General features: G+C 40.5%; 1 protein-coding gene across 1 annotated transcript in view; it reads left to right on the forward strand.

Moving 5' to 3' along the window:
- The window catches only part of LOC143295144 (RAB7A-interacting MON1-CCZ1 complex subunit 1-like), an 18,120-nt gene extending 8,677 nt beyond the window's left edge, over window positions 1-9,443 (forward strand). The window contains exons 6-8 of the mRNA XM_076606708.1: window positions 655-763; window positions 6,483-6,584; window positions 9,292-9,443. Of these exons, the coding sequence (XP_076462823.1) occupies window positions 655-763; window positions 6,483-6,584; window positions 9,292-9,443 (363 nt within the window). The remainder of the gene's footprint in view (window positions 1-654; window positions 764-6,482; window positions 6,585-9,291) is intronic.
- The last annotated feature ends 345 nt before the right edge of the window (window positions 9,444-9,788 follow it).

Genomic DNA, 9,788 nt, shown 5'->3' on the forward strand with positions numbered 1-9,788 from the left:
TTGGGGGTTAGTTGGCCAATTATTATTACTACTATTATGATTCTTCTTCTTATCATTATCATTTTTGACTCACTTGTGTAAACAAAGTGAGTCTGTGTTTTAACCCGCTGTTCGGTTGTCTGTGTGTGTGTGTGTGTCCGTGTGTCTGTGTGTCCGTGGTAAACTTTAACACTGACATTTTCTCTGCAAATGCTTTGTCAGTTGACACCAAATTTGGCATAAAAATAGGAAAAATTCAGTTCTTTCCAATCATCTTGTTTAAAACAATATTGCACCTCTGGGATGGGCACAAAAAAATAAAAAAGAAGGCTAATTATATGCTAACTGCATTTACTGTTATATTTATATTTTTTGTATTTTCTAAACTTGGCACTTTGACCTCTTATTCTGACACAACAACAAGAGGAGTCATTATTATCATTTTTTGTTCAAACAGGAACTTCTTTTGCTAAGCATGGAATTTTTATTTATTTTGCAAACGTTTTGGTGCAGATAGTAAAAAAGGGCAGTTATTCTGTAATTACTGCTAGGGGACTTAATTTATCACAAGTTAGTCTTGAAGGCCTTGCCTCTCTTGTTCTTCTTTTTCCTCTTATTATATATATATATATATTTTTTGTGTGTGTGTGTGTGTGTGTGTGTGTGTGTGTGCAGTGTTTGGAGGAGGGTGTGTTGGAGCTGGAAAAGATGCTGTCAACCCGACAGCCAGCCTCAGTTCCCGCCGACGTCAGTTCTGATGACACCTTGCAGCTCTTCAACCACGGTAACAACCACATACTTCAGTGTCTTGTTGTTTTATTTTGTCTACTTCAGTGTCATATCTTTATTTAGGGCTCAACGCTTGGCTTGTATCAGAGACTGACATGAGCTTACAGGCGGGCCAAACAAGCAAAGTGAGAACAATTCAATCAGTGGTTTATTCACTGCAGTGGGAAGTCGTTTACGGCTTTGTCTTTTGTGAAGGATTATGACTCTCAAAATAGGAGGCAAGATTTCACTGGTTTTTCATGCTGCAGCCTTGAGGCTACTTGGTCTTCGAAAAAAACACATCCCAACACAGATTATGCTAAGGCCCTCTCAGCCGAGAGAGTGGGGCTGTAACTTGGGCAGGACACTCTCCACTTTGATCAAACTCTGGCCCAGATAGTTGGGACATTGGCAGACACAACAGACTATCATACATATCTTTATTTGATAGCCAGGTGGTCAGAGGTCTCTTGGTTCCTTCAAAGAGGTGTTACAGTGAGCTAGGGTGTGGAACACGACTGGTCCAAAACTCAAGATTTCCTTTCCTTTCACCACTTTTGGGCTGTGGAGGATTACAAACAAAAGAACAAAATAAGCTTGAAAAATAACTGATAAGTGAAGTTTATTAGCAACACTCACTCAGTGAATGCAATGTAACATTCTCAAAATGTATGTATACACATGTTGAAAGCACACCAAAACTATTGAAAAAATCACTCCAGAATATTCTTAAGAAAGAAACAGTAAAACTACCTCTTATATTAATATGCTCATCGAAAGTTGTTCTAAGTGTGAAGCTTTACTTTTTATTTTAACTGCAAAGTTATAGTCCTTCTAAGAGACATTTACCCATCTTCATAAGTCTTGAAAGTAACAGATTGCCGATACTGTAACACCTCCTGGAAGGTACTCAGAAGATGGCCTCCACAAAAACAGGTGTAGCCTCATGGTCAGAGCTCTTGATTCTCACCCGAGTTTCCTGAGTTCGATTCCCTGTTTCAGCACACCTGATGGGTTTTGGGTGAGATTTTCCTGATCTCCAGTAGATATGTGCAGACCTGCTAGTGCCTGAACTCCCTCCGTGTGTTTGGGCATACAGAGATCAAACATGCATGCTAAAGATCCCATATTGGTGTTCAATAGTTTATGGAAACTAGAACATACCCAGCAAGCACACCCCTAAAAATGGATTGTGGCTGCCTATGATTATGGCGGGGGAAAAAAATAAACAAATAACCACTCATGTCAAAGGTTACTTGTCTGTGTGATTGCGTGTGTGTGTGTGTGTGTGCGCGAGACTGAAACCTGACCGAATGACACCAGAAACGAACGATGAGGGCCCAGAGGCAACTTTCAGTCGGCTCTACATAGATAGGCAACCAGTTGTGCAAATGACCTTTTGTTTGTAAAGTGCTTGAGCTTGGTCTCTGTCCAAGGATTAGCGCTGTATAAATATTCGTATCATCCAGTCATTATCAAACACTCCTGCAGAAAATGACCAGCTGCCCCTATTATCTCCCTTCCCTTTCTTTCTTTCCCTCTTTCTTTCTTTCTTTCTGTTTCACAAGCAGCATTGACTTGCCTATGACTGTGTCATGGTTGATGCAAGCTGGGTATTTTTGTGTCTCCATAACCCACCGAAGACTGAAATGGATCTCAGGATCTTTAACGTGCGTATTCGGTCTTCTGTGTGCGTATACACATGAAGGGGGTTCAGGCGCTAGCAGGTCTGCACATACGTTGACCTGAGAGATCGGAAAAATCTCCACCCTTTACCCAGCAGGCGCCGTTACAGAGATTCAAACCCAGGACCCTTAGATTGAAAGTCCAGTTGTTTGACCACTTGGCTGTTGCGTTGTCTGTCCATGGAATGTGTTTTTTTTTTCATTCTTATTTCATTTTTTGTATTTGCCTTCTGTGTGCGTTTCCTTTTCATTTTATTGTAAACTGTTAGCTTATTGCTTTATCTGTTTTCTTTTATTTCATGTATAAATGTTTCACGTATTTCTCTCTCAGTGTGTGTGAGTGTGTTGATGTGTTAGGGCTTGTGTGTGTTTTTTTATATGCAGTGTTGTGCCTGTGTACATTTGTTTGTGCATTCATATCTGTGAGACTGCATATTTGTTGCATATCTGTAGTGCATGTGTGTGTGTGTGTGTGTGTGTGTGTGTGTGTGTATGAACATGTCTGTGTGTTTATTTACATCTATTTGTTTATTCATTTATTCTTTTTTTTTTCTTCTACATTTCATTTTATTTCTTTATCTATTTGCTTATTTTATTCTCTTTCTAGGTTGATTTTTTTTTCAGTTCTGTTTATTATGTTGATGAGATATAAATTTATTTTTTATGTATTATTTTCCCTCAAGGCCTGACTAAGGGCACTGGGTTACGCAGCTGGTCAGGCATCTGCATGGCAGATGTGGTGTAGCGTATATGGATTTGTCCGAACGCAGTGACGCCTCCTTGAGAAAGTGAAACTGAAACTGAAAACTAGCTCAGCGGTGCTTCGGTGGCTACGGGAGAGATGGCCCAGTTTCAGTTTCAGTTTCAGTTTCAGTAGCTCGAGGAGGCGTCACTGCGTTCGGACAAATCCATATACGCTACACCACATCTGCCAAGCAGATGCCTGACCAGCAGTGTAACCCAACGCACTAAGTCAGGCCTTGATGGCCCAGTGGTACTGTACTCGCCTGGGAGGCGAGTGCCCACCGGTTCGAGTCCCTGGGGTTTTAACTCTGCCCCACACCCCCCTCCCCCCACCCCCCATCCCCATCCAGTTCCAGTTTCAGTTTCAAGGAGGTTTCAAAGCGTGCAGACTGTTCTGTATGCAGCATGTCACATCAGCCCTTTTTACCCCCTCTGTTGAAGTCTACATGTAGTGTGTGTGTGTGTGTGTGTGTGTGCTCACGTGTGTGTGTGTGCGTGCGGGTTCCATGTGCATATGCACGAGCATGTGTGTGTGTACAGCATATTATTTGTTCGTTTTTCAGGTATGGTTGTTAATATTTGTAATTTGTAGTGTTGTCTTGGTGTATAATAGATATGTTGGGTTTTTTTTGTTTTTTCTTCTATGTCTTCATGTGTTGTATATTACAATGCAATATTGTGTATGCATTGTGTGATGTCAAGTGCTTAAAGCCCATTATGTAAGGAGTTAATGCCATGTAACTTTTATAAGCACTCTATATTATTATTATTGTTATTATTTACAACTCAGCACGGCACAGAACAACACAATATGCTGTCTGAGTCATGTGTTCTCCAACTCCAAGCATGTGCAACAATACAGACCTGTTGGCGTACATGTCAAAACAACACAACACAAAACAGAACACAGTAGAACATGCGGACTGTATAGCATGTCCCGAGGTATGTACACATACCTGCTGCTGACCTTGATGTGCACATTGAAACAACACAGCACAACACTACACAGTGCAATACTACACACTGTGTATAGTGTTCCTCAGGTCTGTACCAGCAACCTTTAAAAAAAAACCCCAAAAAACCAACAACTTCTGTTAAAACAATGAAACAAGTTTAGATTAAAACTATAAGTCATAACAAACAACCCATAACAAAGAATTATTCTATCTATATTAGAACCAAAGTTACAGCAAATTTAAGTTCTTTGAAATTGAGCCTTTTTGCACATCATTTCGAGCTTTTGGACAGACAAATCTCCAATTTTACAGCATTACTGCTTGTACACAAAACAACAGAGACAGCTAAATATGAAGGTAAGAGATTTTTTTGTATATAGGGAAGATGCGTTTTCCCCCAGCTGTATTGCCTGATCGTTTTATTCATATTGAGCTCTAAAATCCAGTTGGTTTTTTTTTTTTTTTGCAAATTCTCTCATTGGCAAAATTTGTCAAAATAACAACAGGCGCAGTTTTTTTATTTTTTTTTTTTATTTACCAAGCTATTTTGATGAAATAAAATGATTTATATTCAGCTGAGCAAGGCATTTAAAAAGGGGCACACAATAATGCAGTTTTCAGAAAAAAGATTTATGCCCCCTTTCCCACAGGTGCCCTCCCACCCCCTTCGCCCCTCTTTTCCCGGCTCTTCAGCACACTGTGCCTGATTGTGTTATTTAACTCACTCAGTACGGCCAGTCCTCTCTTCTCCTCTACACAGACCCCTCGGATGTCCAGTGGGTGTCTGTATGACCCAACCTTTAGCTTCCGTCATCAGAATTGTGGTATTCTTTGTCAACATTCACATCTTCAGTATAAGAGCCTTCCGCTTGCAGTATTTTGATGATGGTAATTGGGGTGAAACGCTGTTAACGTCGTCTCTTTCGCCGTTCGTATGGAGAGAGTTAAAGTAAATAACTTTTGGTTTCTTTTGCACATGCACAGATTTGTCCGTTGTCAAACCCAAAATATCCAACATACATGCACTAAAGCCGAGGAGATCTGTTGGATATGAACTGTAAAACTAAACATTAAATTCCTTTTCTTTTAACTGGACAGGCCCACATGCACAACATTCATGCATGATACCATTTTCTTTCTCACAGACAGACACACACACTACCATGAGTTTTGAATAAAAAGTCGCATTCAGAAAGTGTTTCAGTCTTTCTTTCTTTCTTTCTTTTTTCAAATCATGTTATCAAGTTGCAGGAATGATGATGTGGAAAACTTGAAAATTTTTGTTTAGTAATTTGTGTTTTGTAAATAAAAGTAAAACCGCTACCATGAAATATATTTGCTGATTAATTTCATTTCAACAAAAACAACTTAACATACTTATCATTAATTCCGTCATGAAAATGAGAAAAACGATCGTCACTGCAGTATGACTGGAAACGAGGTGTAGCAGTATGGGGTATTCCCGATGATCCAGCACTTTCGTGCACTCATTCATGAAATATACCCCTTCTTAAATGTTTATCTATGATATAATCAACAGTGTGATAGTAAAATCAAACAAACTCAAAGGTTTTCCTGTAATGAAACGTAACTGACCAAGATCGTTGTTGAAATTTAGCTCAGCTGTGAGTGCCATTTTGGGCATCGGAATGACGCACAGTCTCTCTTTCAGCTCAAAGTTCATCCACTCCAGTAACATCATGTGGTAGTTTTGCATATATTTCAGAAGAAAATCAAAAGAGATTTCATGTAATGAAAGTAAGTACAATTTTTTTTTATTACCTGTTTTGAGAAATTTACGTTTAAATTGAGCGAAAATAATTTTTTACGCCCTATATTCGCAATATGTGTTTTTTTTCAAGCCGAGCCAATATTTACTGAGAAGATCAGGTTCAGATGAAATCAGCTGTACTAAAAAAAAAAAGCTCTGTAGCTCAAATGGGATGGTCGAGAGAAGAGAGAAGCAAAAACCAGTTGACGCGATCTGTGTTGGAGCGTTAGGTCAGAGCATGCAAGAAGCCCTCCGACTACCCCTGATTTTTACTCTTGTATTCAACAAAAACAAGAAACAGAAGAAAAACAAAAACAGCATTGGAAAGAGGAGAAACTGAGCTTTATTTCCATATAAAAAAAAATCTTTATTTCTTGAACATCACTCAAGTTACAGGCTTGGGGGAAATGGGCAAAATCAACGTTCTTCAGTCTTAGCTTCAGTTTAGCAAGTGAGGCTGCCGGTACCTAGTACGTCAAATGCTGGCCATGGTGTGTGTGTGCCAAAATGACATAACACAACACAACACACTGACTGTGAACACAACACAGCACGCTGACCGTGTAACATGTTTTCCAGGTGTGTACAGCGACACTCACCTGCTGGCCATGATGTACGCGGCAGAGCTGTGCTACTGGCACCAGCAGGCAGTAGATCAGGGCCGCTTTTCACCTGGCTCAGGTATGTGTGGGTGTTTCTGTTGTGTGTGTGTGTGCACATGTGTGTTGTGTGTGTGTGTGTGCACATGGTGTGTGTGTGTGTGTGTGTCTGTCTGACTATCTGCTTCTCTGTTTATTTGTATGATGTGTGTGAGTGGACGTGTGTGTGTGTGTGTTTGTGTCTGTGTGCATGTTTGTGTGTTAGTGTTGGTTGTGTGTGTGTGTGTGTGTGTGCAAGTGTGTGTGTGTGTGTGTGTGTGTGTGTGTTTGTCTATGTCTTACTATCTGCTTCTCTGTTTATTTCTGTGACATGAGTGTGTGTGTGTGTGTGTGTGTGTGTGTGTGTGTGTGTGTGTGTGTGTGTTTGTGGTGTGTGTGTATGTGTGTGCGTGTTTGTGTTGTGTGTGTGTGTGTGTATGTGTGTGCACGTGTGTGTGTGTGTGTGTGTGTGTGTGTCTTACTATCTGCTTCTCTGTTTATTTCTGTGACGTGTGTGTGTGTGTGTGTGTATACGTGCATGTACATGTATGTATGACCATTGTATGGAGTGTGTTCTATACTGTGTATCAATTCAACATTCTGGTATATGGCTTAGTTTTAGTCGTGTACATTCATGGTTTTAACTGCAGTGATGATATTTATGCCTGTTCTCTTTTAATGTCCTTATTGTATGCGTTTGATTGTGGTGATTATATGTGGTGTTTACATTAAGTTTAGTATTTCAGCATTTTTATGTCTTTTAAATATTCATGTCATACCATTGTGAGACCATGGTCATTGCATGTGTATGCTTCTGATCATTGAATGCGAGGTTTACATTAATTCAGTATTTAAGCATTTCTGTGTCTTTAATGTATTTGTATCATAAGACTGTGAGACTGATCATTGCATGCATGTGATAGTGATTATTGTTATTGAGTTTCGCATCAGATTTGACAAACAGTAAAGAGTGATAACTCTCTTCGTACACAAGGTACACAACTCATTGCTGCTTATGCTACCAATTCAGCTGGCACTTGAGTAAATAAAGGTACACTGGAACAAACCCAGATACTTCCTTAAAAAAAGAAAGCTCTGGGCTTGTCCCTATACCAATCATTTGACATGTTGCACGACGGGCGCAATAGCCAAGTGGTTAAAGCATTGGACTGTCAATCTGAGGGTCCTGGGTTCGAATCACGGTGACGGTGCCTGGTGGGTAAAGGGTGGAGATTTTTATGATCTCCCAGGTCAACATATGTGCAGACTTGCTAGTGCCTGAACCCCCTTCGTGTGTATATGCAAGCAGAAGATCAAATACGCACGTTAAAGATCCTGTAATCCATATCAGCGTTCGGTGGGTTATGGAAACAAGAACATACCCAGCATGCACACCCCCGAAAACGGAGTATGGCTGCCTACATGGCGGGGTAAAAACGGTCATACACGTAAAAGCCCACTTGTGTGCATACGAGTGAACATAGAAGAAGAAGAAGAAGACATGTTGCACACAGCAGCAATGACAGAAGAAAGGTGCAAACACAAATTAGTTTTTTGTTGAAGACTGGCATAGCCTTTCAGTCCTGAATGTGCCACCTAGAATATATGGACAATACAGAACAGAATTAATGGTTGCCTCGATGGTTCTTCGACTCCAAAGAGCAATGAGGCTTGGAGAGTAGATGATTAACAGACGATAAAGAGTGGTAACTCTCTTCAAACACAAAGTTCACGACTTCAAGTCAATGCTGCTTACGCTACTGATTCAGCTAGCCTTTAACTCTTTCCATACGAACGGCGAAAGAGACGACGTTAACAGCGTTTCACCCCAGTTACCATCATCAAAATATTGCAAGCGGAAGGCTCTTATACTGAAGAGGTTAATGTTGACAAAGAATTCCACAATTCTGACGACAAAAGCTAAAGGTTGGGTCATTCAGACACCCACTGGACATCCGAAGGGTCTGTGTAGGGGAGAAGAGAGGACTGGCCGTACTGAGTGAGTTAAACAGCTATGTCTTTTATGTATTCATGTCTACTGACTGTGATTCTCATGCACTGTTTATGATGATGATATGGATACTCATTAAGCGCGTATCCTCTGTCGGAGACCAAGCTCTGAACGCTTTACAAACACGGGGCCATTTTCAAAACAGGCTTCTTACCTGGACAGAGTCATTGGGCGCTCATCATTCGTTTCCTGTGTCATTCAATCAGATTTCAGGCAGGCACACGTACACACTCTGACAGACATGTAACATTTTACATGTTTAGCCATTTTATATATTTACCCTGTCATGCTGTCAGCCATACTTCATTTTTGGTGGTGTGCATGCTGGGTATGTTCTTGTTTCCATAACCCACCGAATATTGACATGGAATACAGGATAATTTAACATTTTTTATATTCTGCGTGCGTATACACACAGAAGGGGGTTCAGGCACAAGCAGGTCTGCACACATATCGTTTTGGGAGATGGGAAAAATCTCCACCCTTTAACCCACCAGGCGCCGTTACCAGAGATTCAAACCCGGGATCCTCAGATTGAAAGGGCAATGCTTTAACCACTTGGCTATTGCGCAGACCCAACACACTGACTGTGCAGCATGTTGCTCAGGTGTGTACAGCGACACTCACATGCTGGCCATGGTGTGTATGTCAAAATAACCCAACCCACCCCAGCACACTGACTGGGTAGCGTGTTTTCCAGGTGTCGTTCAGAAAAAATCATAAAGTATTGTGTACACAGGTGAGCCCTCTGCGTTCAGCGCCAGACGCCAGGGGCTGCGACACCTGCAGTCCTACCTGGCTGCTGTCCAGGGGCCTTTGAGAGGTCAAGGCTGGAACACGGACAGGGCTGAGGAGTTTGTGCAATACTTTCGGCAACTGACCAAGGACTGATGATATAAGTGTGTGTGTATGTTTGTGAGTGTGTGTATGTCATTTTGTGTGTGTGTGTGTATGTGTGTGTGTGTGCATAGCATACTGGAGGTAGGTGTGAGGTATTTATATGTGTAAAGTGGTTGACAGAGATTTATATGTATGAATATATATATATATATATATATATATATATATATATATATATATATATATATATATATATATATATATATATATATACAATTTGAGCCATGTTTGGGTCACAGTAGTAGATGGTACTGAATCATGGGAAATGATGATAGAGAAATTACTCTTTTTTTTTCTTCTTATTTTATGATTTTTTTTTTTTTTTTTGCAATACAT

Source organism: Babylonia areolata, chromosome 20 (genome assembly GCF_041734735.1).
Source record: "Babylonia areolata isolate BAREFJ2019XMU chromosome 20, ASM4173473v1, whole genome shotgun sequence".
NCBI lineage: Eukaryota > Metazoa > Mollusca > Gastropoda > Neogastropoda > Buccinidae > Babylonia > Babylonia areolata.